Source organism: Thalassophryne amazonica, chromosome 6, assembly GCF_902500255.1.
Source record: "Thalassophryne amazonica chromosome 6, fThaAma1.1, whole genome shotgun sequence".
NCBI classification, from domain to species: Eukaryota; Metazoa; Chordata; class Actinopteri; order Batrachoidiformes; family Batrachoididae; genus Thalassophryne; species Thalassophryne amazonica.
Window position 1 is genome coordinate 76,193,353 of NC_047108.1, and position 17,666 is coordinate 76,211,018.

Consider the following 17,666-nt stretch of genomic DNA (forward strand, 5'->3'; position numbering starts at 1 on the left):
ACTTTATTTTCTAGGTGGTCTACCTCCATTCCAACAGCATCAGCCATGTGGGAGTGAATGATTTCTGTCCTCGCGGCTTCGGGATGAAGAGGACATTCTATAACGGCATCAGTCTGTATGCTAACCCCATCAATTACTGGGAGGTGCAGCCTGCGACGTTCCGCTGTGTCAGTGACCGACTGGCCATTCAGTTCGGCAACTACAAAAAGTAAAGACAGAGGGGGAGAGAGAGAGAGAGAGGTGGTGATGGAGGGATGGAGGAAGATGCAGATAATTTAAATCCTGAGACCTGGAAGATGGAAAGAAAGGAGCAGTTATTTTAGAAGCTCTTTAGAAATAAATGCTCCTTTTTGGGAGTGAGTTGGAGTGATGGAGATGGTGGCAGATAAACCGATGAAATGGCAAAGAGAGGGAAGTAAAAAGCATCATGCAACTTGAAGGGAACAGAAGGAAAAGTGCTTTCAGTATTTCATCTGAATTTTTCGCAGTTTTTGAATTTAGTGTTTTTTAGATTTTAAGTTTGCTGTTTGTAAAGAAAAAAAAAGAGACTGTTTGAAATGAATGTTCCCCCCCGCCCCAAGACCAAATCAAGTCATATTTATTAACATTTCAATGAAGAACACAATTAAATAATAGAAAAAGATTTTGATATTTAATAAGTGATCTGCCTGACATTCTGATTTAGGCGACTGACTAAGTGATCATCGGTTCAAACATCTTCATAGATTCGCTTTTCTTTTTTGTTACAACCTTGTCGTATTAACACACTGTTAGCAGTCAAGCCTCTCTACCTTTGATGACTGTTTTATTTTTGAGTAATCTGTTTCGCTTAGTGATCAAGAGTGAGACGGTCGGCCATCCCAGGAGTTACAAAAACCCACTATACAACAAACTAATATAAGTAAAGTACTTTGTAATCATTGCTACATTAGTGTATTTAGTGTATGTGTATTTTTTTCTAATAAACTCTCAGTCCTACATCAGTCTTAGGCCCGTCTCCCATTACACATTTTTGGCCCCAATTTTGAAACTGACATAACTGGACTTCATTAAAAAACTGTATACAATCACAGTTCTTACTATTATCTACTATATGATATTAATTGTAATGATTACTGTTGACTCCACCTGACTATGTATAATATTGTTATGTATGCTCCAGTGCATGCACAAAGCTCTACTTTCTCTTACCACGTTTCCAAAAAGCTAAAATTTCTCTCTTGAAATCTCAAAACTCTTTTGTTGACAAACGCGATATGGTTTTAATGGGCTTCATGTTGCAGAGGAGGATCAAAAGAATGGGAGTTCCCAATTACTGCATGTTGTACTTGATTGTCCACATTCACCCATTTTACACAAGATTACCACCAATCTACACCAATTAAATCTGATTATTCATTTTTTTTGCATCATGATTTATCCCAATGTCAATTTTTTAAACATGTTTAAAACTTTCCCAGTTGCTCACAGGGTTTTACAACACTACTTTTTAGCAATCAAAAATCTGTAATGGGAGAACGGCTTAAAAAGATATTTCTGGTCAGCTTCTTTACTGCTGATGTTGGGCATGGATCGTGTGTTGTGACTCCACAGCAGGTACAGCATAAAATACAGTGCATTGTAAGCCTCTCTGGTAAGCTCACCAAGGCAGAAGTGATGAATGGGAAACACTGTTCCATAATGTTTCAAAACCTTTGCAACACCTTTGGTTTGGGAAACTGTTAAGATGTCTGCATAAAAAGGAAGGCATCGTGTACTCGAGAATCCTCAGTTCAAACCCCCACCAGACCAGAAAATCACTAAGGCCCCTTGGACAAGTTTCTTAATCCTGAAGTTGTTCTCAGTGTGTAGTGAGTGCATTGCACGACAGCACCCTGACATCGCTGTGTAAGTATGTGTATGTGAATGGGTAGATGTGAGGCATCATTCTAAAGCACTTTGAGCTTCTGATTCAGATGGAAAAGTGCTATATCAATACAGTCCATTTATCATTTACTCTGCTGCCTCCTGCTGAGTGATTCAGGAAAGTTCATCCTGAACAAATTATGAATTTCAGATTTAGTCTACAGTGAGTGTAAGGTCTGTATGTGCCTAGCACATATGTTTCTTGTGTAATAATATAACTGACCATTTATATTCTAAGTGATGCTGCAGTCATGATGCTCTGTGCACACCTGATCCCATCAGATCTCAGAGCTGAAGTAGAATAAGTTGTGATCAGTTTATGATCTTTACCACTTGATTGTTTGGATAATTGGTTAATGTGATCACTGTACTTTACAAGTATTTGGTTGCTCACCTGCATCACCTCTGTTTTTGCTTGTTTGACAGATCTTTGTTGTGCTTTGTTTTATTTGTTATTTGTAGTATGGGTAAAGCAAATGGTCACCCCTCTGAGTCTGGTCTGCTTGAGGTTTCTTCCTATAAACAAAAAAATCTAAGGACGTTTTCCCTTACCACTGTTGCCAAAGTGCTTGTGAAGTGCCTTTGGGTGACTTATGTTATGATTTTGGCGCTGTATTAATAAATTGAATTGAATTAATTATCAAATCAAAAAATGTAAAAATATGTTAATAACTACACTGTGAAATTTGAAGACTCAGAAGAAAGTGGTGTGAGTGTATTTAGAGTTCTCGTACATTCGTCCTGTTGATACCCATGTATTTCCTTTTCAGCAGTTTGTGGCAAAAAGTATTTTATTTTATTTTTTACATCAAATGTAATTGTCAAAGGTGAGTGGAGCCCCCCAGAGGTTTGATTGCTAACAATGTTTTAATATGGCTCAAATCGTACAAAAGTGAACTTGTGCTTAAAGCCTTTTGATGTTCAAATATATGTATTAAACTTTTAGAATTACAACATTGGGCCTATTTTCAACCAATTACAGCAATAACATTTCACACAGTTTATAACAACAGTTCAAGTTAAGCATCAGTAGTCCAGCGCAACATTTTATATTGCTATCACAGAGGTCAAATTATCTATTTAAAATATTAGTCATCACATCTTACCCCATTGATCTGAGGTAACCGAACTGCCCATTTTGTCTGCATCAGGGGTAATTTGCGTGCCTTTACAAAATATTCCGCTGTCTGTATAATACTTTATTGCAGTATTCCTTGAGGGGATACTGACGTAGACATAGAATACACACGTGCTTTGCTTTGAGACAGTGAAGGCAGTGTGTTCATATAGTGCTATACAACAGTAGTGTTGATGCATTATTTTGCACAGTTTTTTTTCTGTCATGCTTTATCTGCTTGAGGGTCTTTGTGGGGGCTGACCTGTTTAAACTGGTATACCTATATGTGGTACTACTTTAGCAATAAATAGCGTGTCTCTGTTGTGTAATCTGACAAGCTACTGCTGCATGTGAATAAAGACATTGTTTTAGTCATTAGGACAAATTGTTGGCCCTGAGTTTGGTTGGAGCTGTGTGAGAAATAAAGAACAAATATCAAAAATGGAAACAAAAAAAACCTTTTGATGAATGAATGTGAACCTGCAAAGATGAAAGTCCAAGTAGAGAAATTGCAAGAAAGTTCAGATTTTGTCACAAACATGTACGCACATTGTGCAGTACAGTAAAACAACTGATTAAAAAGTGAGATAATATTTAAAAAGTGATAATATTTACATTTATGTGTTAAACCTTAAAGGGGACATTTTAAGGCTTATTTTCAGACTTGCCATAATAAATCACAAGATTAATAAATATCCTAAGGGCTTACAATGTCCCTACAAAACACAACAGTAGCATTAAAATTAATTACTAATTATAGACAAAACAGTCAGTGTTTTGCAAAGCAGAGAAGAAGAGAAGGAAAAACAATATGCCCAACAAATAACACTGTGAGACGGTTCATCCTTGACCCAAAGTACATAAACATACCAAATGGCAAATGTCAGCTCTCCACAGTTTGTCCGTGATCGAAGGCACACACACACATGCACACACGTACACAGAGACCACTTGGCTATCTATATATAGATGGTTGGACAAATCTTCATCAAACTTGGTGGAATTGTTAACTGGGTTAATGTCTCCAGATGATTAACTTTTAGAACAAGTTTGGCAAAGGTCAAGGTCAAGCAAAACACAACCCCCAAGAAACATGTGCTACCCATCTGGTTAGAAATTTGACCAAAAGCTCATATTGATGAGTAAAATAATCACACCAAACTTATATTGGTGAGTAAACGACCGTATTTTATGCCAGAAATGAGGTCCAGGTTGTTTAAAAGCAGCATTTCTCCTTTAATTCAGGTTGCCTTATATATACACATTTAAGCTAATAGACAGCATCTGGCTCATGCTCTGTTGGCTTATTAGTGCAGCAGATAACTGAAAAAATCCTTCAAATGGTCAGAATCAGAATCAGAAGAAGTTTATTGCCATTGCCAGTGAACAGGATTCACAGACTAGGAATTTGCTTCGGTACAATGGTGCAACATTAAGAAGAGATAAAGTGCTAAGATAAAATATAACATACGAGGACTATTAGAAAAGTATCCGACCTTATTATTTTTTCAAAAACCATATGGATTTGAATCACGTGTGATTACATCAGACATGCTTGAACCCTCGTGGGCATGCGAGAGTTTTTTCACGCCTGTCGGTTACGTCATTCGCCTGTGGGCAGTCTTTGAGTGAGGAGTCGTCCACCCGCTCGTCGATTTTTTTCATTGTTTAGGAATGGCTCAGAGACTGTTGCTTTGTTTGATAAAAAATTTTTCAAAACTGTAAGGCACAACTGAGTGGACACCATTCAATAAATTCAGCTGGTTTTCGGTAAAAATTTTAACGGCTGATGAGAGATTTTGGTCTGGTAGTGTCGCTTTAAGGACGGCCCACGGCGCCTGACAGCGATCTGCGCTTCGAGGCGGCAGCGTCTCGCCGTTTCAAGTTGAAAACTTCCACATTTCAGGCTCTGTTGACGCAGTAAGTCGTCAGAGAACAGAGAACTTTCAGAAGAAGTCGGCATGAGGAGTTTATTCGGACATTCCATTGTTAACGGACATTTTGTAATGAAAGAACGTGCGGGCAGAGTCGCATGTCGGCTGGACCCGACCGCGGGGGGTCGCGGCAGGAAAAACACCTCCGTGTTGGAAATCTTAACGGGCAAGTTGGAACATGCCCAAGCTGTTAACAATTTCTCAGTTACTCACTTGTTGAAAGCCATTAAAAGCCGCCTGAATTCTACAAATGGTTTTCAACACGGAGGGTGTTTTTCCTGTCGCGGCGCACACAGATTTGCCGAGTCGTCACGGAAACGACTCGGCGAATTTGCGCGTACGTCTTTCATTAAAAAAATGTCCTTAATCAGTGGAATGTCCGCATAAATTCCTCATGCCGGCCTCTTCTGAATCTTCTCTGTTCTCTCACGATGTCCTGGGTGAATTAAGCCTTAAATTAGGATGTTTTCAGCTCGAAACAGGCCGACGACAGCGCCTGGAAGCGCTGCAGGACGTCCCGCTCCGTGGGAAGTCCTTACACCGACAGAAACACCCCATAATCTCTCATCAGCCGTTAAACTTTTCACAGAAAACCAGCTTAATTTCTCGAATAGTGTCCACTCGGATATTCCTCACAGGTCCAGAAAAAAATTTGATAAAGCAACGCGCGCCGTCTCGAGCAGCGTGTGAAACAAAGGAATTCAGCCGAGAGGGCAGGACCACATCTCACTCAAGGCCTGCCCACAGGGAAATGACGTCACCGACGCGTGAAAAAACTCACGCATGCGCACGAGGGTTCAAGCATGATTGGTGTAATCGCATGTCATTCAAATCCATATAGTTAAAAAAAAAAATAAAAGGGTCGGTTTATTATCTAAGAGACCTCGTATGTGTCAAAATAGGATAAAATATAAGATAAAAAAAAGAAATATGAAATATGAAAGGCTGTGTGCAACAGAAAAACAGAGAAACAGAAAAAACAGTGCAGTGGGAGGAGTGCAATTAAAAACCAAAGTACATTGTCTAAAGTGACCCGTGATAAAATGATAAAGTGACAGAGTTAAGCTTAAGGTGACTGAGTTATGAGGTGTTCATGAGTCTAACGGCAGAGGGGAAGAAACCGTTCTTATGGTGGGAGGTTCTGGTCCAGATGGACCGTAGCCTCCTGCCTGAGGGGAGTGGTTTGAATAGACCGTGTGCAGGGTGAGAAGGGTCAGCTGTGATCCGACCTGCTCGACCCAGAGTGGTGATACAAGCATCAAATTCAGCACAAATACAGCTGGAGCAAAATTAATGGAGCAACTTTAACTTTTTGGAATCTTTATGATCAGGCAAATGATGTGGTGTAGTTTTCTATACCACATTAATTTTGCCCGCTGTGTAATTCTTCAGTTGACCCCTACCCGGCTGCCTATTGAAAATTCAAATGGTCAATCAGTTTTTTAAAGAGTTCATGTCTATGGATTATTTGTGCCAAATTTGATGCTTGTATCACCATTTGCAGGATTCCACTCTAAATATTCTCTTATCTGCTGCACTATATATGAGATGTAAGATGCTGCTCCTCAGTGTTTCTCAGTTGCCCTCAAAAGTATTGGAACACTTGGTATTTCACACATTTTAATTTGTTTATTCCATTTCAAATACATTTTTTTCTAAAATTATCTTCCTTAACTCAAACTGAAAGCAAATCTCTACAACTTGATATAAATTAATTAAAAATATAAAATCCAGCTTCCTGACGAAGTGGCATAGAGGAGGATTTTCTTAAAAAGAAGACCTGAAAGTTCAGCTACAATTTGACAGAAAGTACATTTGAGATGAAAGCCTAGATTTGATGTTTTGGTGAAAGAAACTTTTGTATTTCTTCATAATTGATGTAAATAAAGTCCAAGACATATTCAGTGACTTGGAAATGTTCATGTTTCCATCCCCTCACTTGTCTAAAGAAAACTGGCAATAAAACTGATTATTACAGGTTTATCAAGTTTTAGAGATTTGCTTTCAGTTTGAGTTTGAGGAAGATAATTTTAGAAATGTTTATTCTTTATTTTTTTTTCTTGTATTTAAAATGGCACAAACAAATTAAAATGTGTGAAATTCCAGGTGTTCCAATACTTTTGGAGGGCACAGTATCCTAACCTTATGATGAGTGCAAAATGATTGTGGTATTATTACTGTTTTGTTTAAGAATGTTTAATTTTCACTGTTGTTGCACTTTGTGTCAAATCATAGTCATATCATGTATCATATTGATATGACAGTATTCAGTAAGGTATATCTTCTATTATACATTCCAAATCTAAGCTGGAACGCCATTTAGGTACACCTAAATATCTTTTTAAAAAAAGAGAGTAGAGCCACTTAGGTGCCTGGTCTCGAGAACCAGGGATGGTAGGTTGAAAAGCTTTTTATCCCATGGAAACTCTCCCTACCCACCTAAGGAGCTCAAGAATATGGACAGCATGTATATAAGTGACATTTACATGACAGTTATATGACAATATTGAGATATGATAATTTGGCCATATTGAACAGCCCTACTGTCAACTAGCTGAAAACGCTGAATATTAACTTAAATCTACATTAAATTAGGGGAGCAGCTGAAAAGCAAAAAAGAAAAATGCTTAAAAAGGTGGGGGAGTCTGGGGAGCCCCCCCTCCCCACCACCACCAGAAGCTGAAAGGTTTTAGTCATGCTCATGCTTCCAAGAACCATTTTACTGAAAAAAGTCTGAAGGACCTAAAGGACATGGTTAGATGGCGAGGAGCTTTTGAAGGCATGTTAGAGTCAAATAAAGAAAATGCTTAAAAAGGTGCGGGTCTGAAAGCTGAAAGGTTTTTGCCATGCTAATGCTCCCCTGAAGCATTTACTCAAAATAAAGTCTTAAGGAGCTAAATGGTATGGTGAAATGCTGACGAGCTTCACTCGTTCATGTCCGCGACATATGCATAATAATAATAATAATAATAATAATAATTTTAAATCGGCCGTTTGGCGCGTCACGCGGCGCGCTGTGGGGACGCAGAGCGCACACTGGATGGATACGCTGTGATGCCGCTGCTGCTGCGTGTGTGGAAGACCGAGTGATTTATTCCAGAAGGTCACTTTTAGTAGGAGGAAAGGAGCAGCAAAAATCTTTAGGGCGACCATCGCACCGATACTTTGTGGCAGAAGGACGCCGATCGTCAGTGGAAGCTGGAGGTTTGGGTTTGAAGTGCCGCAGAAATGTGCTGGTGAGTCCGCTGCTGCTGCTGCAGCCCCGGATGTATGAACGCATAAAACGTACACATAAATCAGTAATAAAAGCGAATGTAATAATAAAGAAGGTAAAAAAAAGCCCATTTTGTTGCGATGTTGTGATGTGATTGTGCCATTTTCTCTGCAAAGTAAACACGGAGGCTGCGCGCGCAGGCCTGCAGGCGTTGATCAGCTAATCATGTGCACGGAAGGCTGTGGCGCAAACATCCATGTTTCAGCACAGCATCATTCTCACGTTGGATCTCAGTAAACTCAGCTTCAGGCTGGCTGGCTGCAGCATGTCATTCTTTGGACGAACTAACAGGGAGCTGCTGTGATGTGTTGGATTCATTTGATGTGCAGCCTCTCCGGCACACGCCCCCCTGCAAATGTCACAGCTGAAAATAATTCATTCTAAATAAAGAAGTGCCAAAAAAATAAAAAAAGACATTTGTTTGGAGCTGCTGTGTTACACATTCAGGGTTTGTTTCTTTCAGAGATGATGCCAAAGGGAGGAGGAAACAGGAGGAGGGAGCACCTCCTGCCTCCAGACACCTTCTAAATCAACGGCCTGGACCTCAGGTACATCTGGAGTTATTAATGCAGCTATTAAGAAGTCAGTTAAATGAACTTTGCATAATTTTGTCCTCCCCCTCAGTGACTCCTGTGGTGAGGAGGTGATGGCAGCGCCAAAGGAGCTTCAGCACTGTGGCTTCCTGCTGATGGACACCTCCTGAGTCCACACTCACTTTTCTGTCCTCTTCTTCCTGCCTCTGTGTCTTGTCCACTTCCTCCATCCATCCAGCATCCATGTGCAGTTAGTCTTTGTGACTTCAAACATCTTCTTATCTGACGATGGTGTGCTGTGGCCGCTCTCTGGACTCCCCGTGCACGCTGGCCCTGCTGGTGGGCTTTCAGTTTGCCTTTGTGCTGTATTTCTCCCTGGGAGGGTTCAGAAGCCTGGTGTCCGTCCTGGTCCACACCACAGAGCCCGAGTTTGATTACTCCCGACCTCATGACGTCTACACCAACTTAAGTCACCTAGGAGTGCCGCCTCCTCCACCACGCAACTCGGGGACTGGACCTCCTGTCACAGGGCTGCCGCTGAGAGACTGCCAGATCCCCTCCCCACTGCTGGGTGAGCTGGATAATCAATGTCTTATGGGGGTTATATGGTGAAAAAATTGTTTTTCATCTGCCTTTATCATTGGATACAGTTGGAGTTTGACGTTATACTTGTCCCTCAATTCTTTTTGTGTGCGTAGAAAATACCCGTTGGACTGCTTTCTCAAGTCGGGAAGTGCATTGGACCAGTCCTGCAATTGTACCACCACCTGTACCCAATTCCACGAAAGGCTATTATTGGGGAGGTGATGGCCTAGTGGTTAAACAGTGGGCAGCACCCTGACATCAATGTGTGTGTGTGTGTGTGAGAATGGGTGAATGCGGGGCATCATTGTAAAGCACTTTGAGCTTCTGATTCCAATGGGAATGCACAATATAAAAACAGTCAATTTAGTATGTCATCAAAATAACGAAATAAGAGACAAAAACTCATGTGGCACGGCATTCTGATGCAACGATGATGATCCTTGTATGGAATTGAGAACATGCGGTGGTCCAACTTCTTGACCTGTCCAATATAAGTGCACACCCTCTAGTGGTCAGAAAGGGCGCCCCCTCTGTGGGGGGTAGAATGGATGTGGCATGCAGCAGTTCTTTTCCATTTAAAGTAACAGGTGCAGAAATCTGTTTTCACATCTATAATTTGCATCAGGAAGTAAAATGTTACATGTAGGGGTGGAATGATACACTAGCTCCACGATATGATACATATATCCTGACTGGGAAGCTGAATACATATGAACTACAAAGTTGGCTTTATTGTTGCATATTTTATCAATCATCTGATTCTTCTGCAAGAGGGTGTTATTACTTCCATGCATTGGTTGACTTTTCATAGTCTAACGATGCTCATTTCAGAAAACAGTATGATTCATGATTCAATACAGGCCCCAAGACAGGATTATTATGATATGTGATGTGTTGTTCCATCCCTAGCTACAATATAAAACATTTTTGTTGATTTGGCTTACACATGACAACATTTCTAGGCAAACTAAAACTTGCAAATAAAAGCCATATGTGAGCATAGTGTTCCCTCACTGGTCAGAAGTGCTGGGGTGTGTGTCATGGAGACAGTTTCAGGTGGAGGTGGTATTTGTTTTTTTTTTGGTGCTTTTGAGAAATACAGTACTGCTGAATGAAGCCACTGTCTGAAAGTCATTTGCTGAACTCTTGTTATGTCTCAAAGTGTGTTTCCATGCTGTGAAGATGTAGTTGTTTCACCAAATTTCATTGAGACGCCACACCTCATGCTCTCATTTGGTCTCCACTTCAACCACCAACTCATTCTGCAGTGTTTTTGTTAAATTCTAAATCAAACCCCCATAACTCAGAATGTGTGTTGCAAATTTGGTTAAATGGGTCAAATTGCACTCTCACCATGAATGAACTACACCAGCACAATATTGCCCATCGGAATATGGGTTGTTCGAAAAATGAATCTCTTTGGTGTGTGTGGGGTTTAGCTACACCTTTTAGATTCATAAGTATTTGGACAGCAACAATTTTTGTAATTTTGCCTCTATACACAATAAACCAATGTAGCGTTGATGTTCAGCTTTAAATCAAGGGGTTCAGCAAAAATACCACATAAATCATTGAGTTCCAGTCATTTTTATACACAGTCCCTCTATTTTCAGAGGCCACAAGTACCTGTTCTAAATCTGTAGTCTACAGTTCTCAAAACTTGAGTGACTGTGCAAGAATCCCACAAGACAATCAGACAGCTCTAAAAAATACATTTCTGTGACTAAAGACACGGTGCAAATTACAACTTTGTCACATTGCCAGTTATCGAGCTACTTGGTGGAGTGGGACAGAGAAGGATTCTTTAAAACATGTGAAATTAAAGCTACAGTTTGTCAGAAGGTACATGAGAGACTTGAGGCTAGATTTGATCTAGCATTAAAGTGTAGGCGACACCAAAAAATGTGCACAAATATTCACTAAAAATGATGAAATGTTGATATTTAAAAAAAAATCCTGAACAATAAATGTCCATAAGTGCGCAGGGGAAGGATAAACAACAGCTGTCTGAAGCCTGTGCTCTATTTTAGCCCTCATCCACGCCCACATTGTTGCTACGTCATCACCAGAACAGGAACTGCTGATTCAAGCCCAAATCAATTGTAAACACAGCAGAGGTCGAGCTCTTTTAGGACATATTTTTTCTAGTGTGGAGCTTTTTTTTTTTTTCAAGTCCAGTCTGAACATGTTTCTGAAGAAGCTGTGGAGGACACAGCCTTATTGGTTTGAGCCTCATTTAGATGACAATGAGAGAGACTCAATCTTGGAGGAAAATCTTCAGTCTGACAGACAACAGCGATGATATTGGCAGAGTTCAGAACACAGAATGGTGATCATAAAATAAATAAATAATGCAGACGATTTTGGCATGCAAGTGGAGGTGATAAACTGTTTTTTTTTGCCAGCTCTTTGGTCATAATCAGGAAAAAAGTGATGAGGAAGTGTGGATGTTTTACTTATGTTTTTTTTTTCTTAGAAACAGGTACATACATTTCAAATCTGAAAAAATGACAGGAGGGACTGAAAATATTTATTTTTAAAATAAATATTGTTTCCTTCTTGAAAACAGTTAGTGTACTGTACGTTAGTAGCGTAACACATTATTAAATATTAAAACCATTCACACAAGGAGTAAATAATGTAGTCGTACCTGTCCGTTTCAGTGAGATCATCTTCAGTCTGATGAAAACTTATTCACTTTTACAAAACGACATCTGAAAATAATTTAATTCCATATGTCCTGGCTGAAGAAAAGTCCCTTTGTCACACCAGCAGTTTGGTGCCAGGTTACAGCACCTGCTGTAATCTGTTAATTGCTGCTGATGGATCGAGTCTTTGCTGTGAATGGAGCCACTTCTTGTTCCACCGCGGGCCGCTTTGCGCCACAAGTTGAAAGACTAGGAGTCCCTCATCTGCTCATAACTTCTCAGTCTGCATGCGATGAAATTATCCCATGATCCACAAAACAATAAAATAAAATAATGTGAAAATACTTAGTTTTGGCTTCGTGTGGATGCCGCAGACACCGTGTGTGCATGCTCGTCAATATAAGTGTTCCACCTGCCAATCAAAAGGATTCTGCTGGCGAGAATGAACTGTTCTGAAACCGAAAACACTGTGCAGCACCGACCCGAACCACTTGGTGGAAACAGTGCTGTCAGTAGACTGTAAAAATCCATAAATTAATCTATAAATTTATGGGACTATTAAGATAATGGTTCTCGCACTGATGCCACTTCCTCCTTCTTCCCCAATGTCAGGACTTGCCCAGAAGTTCCGGGTTTTTAGTGGCATGTAGTTCAAAATCCGAATATGCATCTCTTCAGTAACTGCACACCAGGAAAGGATAAATTTCAAACTGTTGTGTAATTTTAGTCTTAAATACTAAAAAAAAGTACATATTGTGTTACCCACACTTTTTCTACATTTTGATATGTTAAAGCCTCATTCCAAAATAGAGTAAATAAAAATTTTCCCCTCAAAATTGGACTCACAGCAGCCTGTAATGACATGAAAAATATTTTTTTTTATTTTTACAAATTTATTAAAAATAAAAAAAAATAAAGAAATCACATGTATCACTTGTATTCATACCCTTTGCTCAATACCTTGTTGATGCATCTTTAGCAGCAATTACAGCCTTCTTGAATATTGAATATGAATATGATTGAATATGATGCCACAAGCTTGGTGTACCTATCTTAGAGCAGTTTTGCCCATTCCTCTTTGCAGCACTTCTCAAGCTCCATCAGGTTGGATGGGGAGCATCGGTGCACAGGTATTTTCAGATCTCTCCAGAGATGTTCAATTGGATTCAGGTCTGGGCTCTGGCTGGGCCACTCAAGGACATTCACAGAGTTGTCCTGAAGCCACTCCTTTGGTATCTTGGCTGCGTGTTTAGGGTCATTGTCCTTCTGAAAGATGAACCATCACCACAGTCTGAGGTCAAGAGCACTGTGGAGCAGGTTTTCATCCAGGATGTCTCTGTACATTATTGCATTCATGTTTCCATCAATCCTGACTAGTCTCCCAGTTCTTGCCACTGAAAAACATCCACACAGCATGATGTGGCCACCATCCTGCTTCATTGTAGGAATAGTACCTGGTTTCCTTCAAACATGTCGCCTGGCATTCGTGCCAGAGTGTTAAATCTTTGTCTTATCAGACCAGAGAATTTTGTTTCTCATGGTCTGTGTGTGAGTCCTTCAGGTGCCTTTTGGCAAAATTCAGGTGGGCTGCCTTGTGCCTTTTACTAAGGTGTGGCTTCCATCTGGCCACTCTACCAGACCTGATTGGTGGATTGTTGCAGAGATGTTTATCCTTCTGGAAGGTTCTCCTCTCTCCACAGAGGAATGCTGGAGCTCTGATAGAGTGACCATGTGGTTCTTGGTCACCTCCCTGACTAAGGCCTTTCTCCCCCAATTGCTCAGTTTAGATGGGTGTCCAGATCTAGGAAGAGTCCCGGTGGATCCAGCTTCTTCCATTTATGGATGATGGAGGCCACTGAGCTCATTGGGACCTTCAAAGCAGGAGAAATGTTTCTGTACCCTTCCCCAGATTTGTGACTCAAGACAATCCTGTCTTGAGCAATTTTTTCACATTGTCATTATGGGGTATTCTGTGTAGAATTTTAGGGGAAAAAATGAATTTCATCCATTTTGGAATAAGGCTGGAACATAACAACACATGGAAAAAGTGAAGCGCTGTGAATACTTTCCAGATGCACAGTACATAATTCCTAAATAGCTAATGCAATGTTTCTGGTAAACCTCTACGATTAAAGACAGTGTGCTTGACAAGCACATCTTGATCGTTTCATTTCAACTCCGTTATGTTGGTATACAGAGGCAAAATTGCAAAAATTGTGTCGCTGTCCAACATGTTATGAAACTGACCGTGTCTGGTGCTCTATATTAGCTGATTAATGGGTGTGTAATATGACCCATTTAACTGTTGACTAACCATAGCCGGCATCATTCAGAGCTAGATGTAACCTATTAATGACACGACTGCTTGTTTGGTTCTGAAAAGATGTGTTTTCATTTGCAAAGTCTCCTTAACCCCTTAACGCCCATCGTCGCATATATGCTACAATCTCTGACTCAAATATGCAACTTACCAAATTGACCTGTATGCCTGTTGTCGCAAATTTGCAACATACCATCATTATTATTATAACATTATAACATAAAGTCATTACCAGAATACCCAATATTACTATCTAGTTTTTGTGCAAAAGTGAAATGAATAATCTCAACATTATTTACCATCTACTTAAAGGCAAAAACACACACAAAACATTTTTTTATATACAGCTATATGAATTCGGGCGTTAAGGGGTTAATATGGTAGCTTAGTTAATACAAAATGGTATAATTCTGCAGTCCTCTTTCTGACTGTGGCAAAATTTACTCAGAGCCACCTGTCAGCAAGCCTTTATTTTTTTGCCACATGATTTTGTTCTTTTCTTGGCCATTCTGCAGAGACTCTGACTCTAGTTGGTCAGAATTTGATTGCATTTCACTATGAATTTGTCAAAAGGTGTTATGGGTGCTAAATGCACCACTTGCTTTTTTTTTTTTATTCATTGCCTGCTTGGGTTTTTGATTATCTAGAATCCTCATTGAGACCATCCATCAAGTCAAGACAAGTCTGGGAGCATACAGTAGTGTTCAGAATAATAGTAGTGCTATGTGACTAAAAAGATTAATCCAGGTTTTGAGTATATTTCTTATTGTTACATGGGAAACAAGGTACCAGTAGATTCAGTAGATTCTCACAAATCCAACAAGACCAAGCATTCATGATATGCACGCTCTTAAGGCTATGAAATTGGGCTATTAGTAAAAAAAAGTAGAAAAGGGGGTGTTCACAATAATAGTAGCATCTGCTGTTGATGCTACAAACTCAAAACTATTATGTTCAAACTGCTTTTTTAGCAATCCTGTGAATCACTAAACTAGTATTTAGTTGTATAACCACAGTTTTTCATGATTTCTTCACATCTGCGAGGCATTAATTTTGTTGGTTTGGAACCAAGATTTTGCTGGTTTACTAGTGTGCTTGGGGTCATTGTCTTGTTGAAACACCCATTTCAAGGGCATGTCCTCTTCAGCATAAGGCAACATGACCTCTTCAAGATTTTGACATATCCAAACTGATCCATGATACCTGGTATGCGATATATAGGCCCAACACCATAGTAGGAGAAACATGCCCATATCATGATGCTTGCACCACCATGCTTCACTGTCTTCACTGTGAACTGTGGCTTGAATTTAGAGTTTGGGGGTCGTCTCACAAACTGTCTGCGGCCCTTGGACCCAAAGAGAACAATTTTACTCTCATCAGTCCACAAAATATTCCTCCATTTCTCTTTAGGCCAGTTGATGTGTTCTTTGGCAAATTGAAACCTGTTCTGCATATGTCTTTTATTTAATAGAGGGACTTTGTGGGGGATTCTTGCAAATAAATTAGCTTCACACAGGCATCTTCTAACTGTCACAGCACTTACAGGTAACTCCAGACTGTCTTTGATCATCCTGGAGCTGATCAATGGGTGAGCCTTTGCCATTCTGGTTATTCTTCTATCCATTTTAATGGTTGTTTTCCATTTTCTTCCACGCATCTCTGGTTTTTTGTCCATTTTAAAGCATTGGAGATCATTGTAGATGAACAGCCTATAATTCTTTGCACCTGCGTATAAGTTTTCCCCTCTCCAATCAACTTTTTAATCAAACTACGCTGTTCTTCTGAACAATGTCTTGAACGTCCCATTTTCCTCAGGCTTTCAAAGAGAAAAGCATGTTCAACAGGTGCTGGCTTCATCCTTAAATAGGGGACACCTGATTCACACCTGTTTGTTCCACAAAATTGACAAACTCACTGACTGAATGCCACACTACTATTATTGTGAACACCCCCTTTTCTACTTTTTTTTTTTTTACTAATAGCCCAATTTCATAGCCTTAAGAGTGTGCATATGAATGCTTGGTCTTGTTGGATTTGTGAGAATCTACTGAATCTACTGGTTTCTTGTTTCCCATGTAACAATAAGAAATATACTCAAAACCTGGATTAATCTTTTTAGTCACATAGCACTACTATTATTCTGAACACTACTGTACGCTGGTACCACACTTTGCTGCATCCACAAAAACCATGAAAACACCCTGGGTCCTGGATGGCAACCACCCAGGCAAGCATCCGGTCCATCCTCACATCTCTAAAATACATGTACCCTAGATACTGAACTTTTTAACTTAGCGCTCAATTTTTTTTTTTTTGTCCTGCTTGCTTTAAAACTGCCTTCATAAAACATCATCTTAAGAAACCTAGTTTGGACTCAGCAACCATGGAGAACTATAAAGCTGTTCCTAATTTGGAATTTCTATAAAATTCTTAATAATGTGGTCTCTCATAAACCTTTAACATTTTTCAGAGAATTGTCTTTTTGAATGTGTGCAATCAGTATTTAGGGTGCGTCATCCCACAAAAACCACACTCAGTAAAGTGGCGAAGGATCTGCTGTTGGGTTTGGATGATGATCGCGGTTCAGATCTACTGCTGTTGGATCTGAATGCTGCTTCTGATGAAATGCATCACAGTATATTTTTGGAGAGACTTCATTAATTCATTTAATTTATTTATTCATCCTTTAAAAATCTCAAGGAGTCATTGATAGCATACTCTTATTTTTAATGATGTTGAGACTACAGATTAAAAACATACATATGGAATATGGAGTGCAACACAGTGTATCATCAACAGAATAGAAGCTCACTAACAGCAACCAGACAAACAAACAACAGTGGCACACAGAATATTCTGTGCTAATGTTTTTTTAAATGTGCTATGGTAACCACTGTGTTTAGTGTTAGTATGTGTTCCAAAGTATTCCATGGTTGATCAGCATAAACACGAAAGGCAGTTCCCTCAAATTCAGTGTTTGCTCGTACATGGGACTTCAAGCGTTAGCCATTTGCTTGAATGAGTCAAATAATGACAATGGTGCCAGTGTAATAGAGTAGTGATGTGTGACGGCAGTGATCCTGAACTTGTGGAACTTGGTGAACCTTATGTGCCAGCACATGTCCTGTGGTCTCAGGGCATTGGCCTCCTCTGTATTCCTTGGGTGAAAAAGAAGTCAGCAGGTTGTAGACTCGATATTACATATGGCAGCACATGCTTGTTCAGGGGACCCCGTTTTTTTCACTAACAAAAGGGGAATTTAGAGCCTAAAAACAGGGGCCCTTTTTCGCCAAACAACGAGGTTAACAGCCTTATAAATGACAAACATCTTGCCACTAGCTGCAATC

General features: G+C 39.8%; 2 protein-coding genes across 3 annotated transcripts in view; both read left to right on the forward strand.

The window, feature by feature from the left end:
• The window catches only part of bgnb (biglycan b), a 49,435-nt gene extending 45,968 nt beyond the window's left edge, over positions 1 to 3,467 (forward strand). The window contains exon 8 of one of the 2 annotated variants that reach the window (XM_034172539.1): positions 15 to 212. In XM_034172539.1, the coding sequence (XP_034028430.1) occupies positions 15 to 212 (198 nt within the window). Of the gene's footprint in view, positions 1 to 14 lie in introns of both variants that reach the window. The other variant, XM_034172540.1, reaches the window with a different exon arrangement.
• A 4,484-nt stretch (positions 3,468 to 7,951) lies between these two features.
• Positions 7,952 to 17,666, forward strand: part of b4galt3 (UDP-Gal:betaGlcNAc beta 1,4- galactosyltransferase, polypeptide 3) — a 45,478-nt gene continuing 35,763 nt past the window's right edge. The window contains exons 1-3 of the mRNA XM_034172538.1: positions 7,952 to 8,192; positions 8,694 to 8,778; positions 8,855 to 9,334. Of these exons, the coding sequence (XP_034028429.1) occupies positions 9,052 to 9,334 (283 nt within the window). The 5' untranslated portion in view covers positions 7,952 to 8,192; positions 8,694 to 8,778; positions 8,855 to 9,051. The remainder of the gene's footprint in view (positions 8,193 to 8,693; positions 8,779 to 8,854; positions 9,335 to 17,666) is intronic.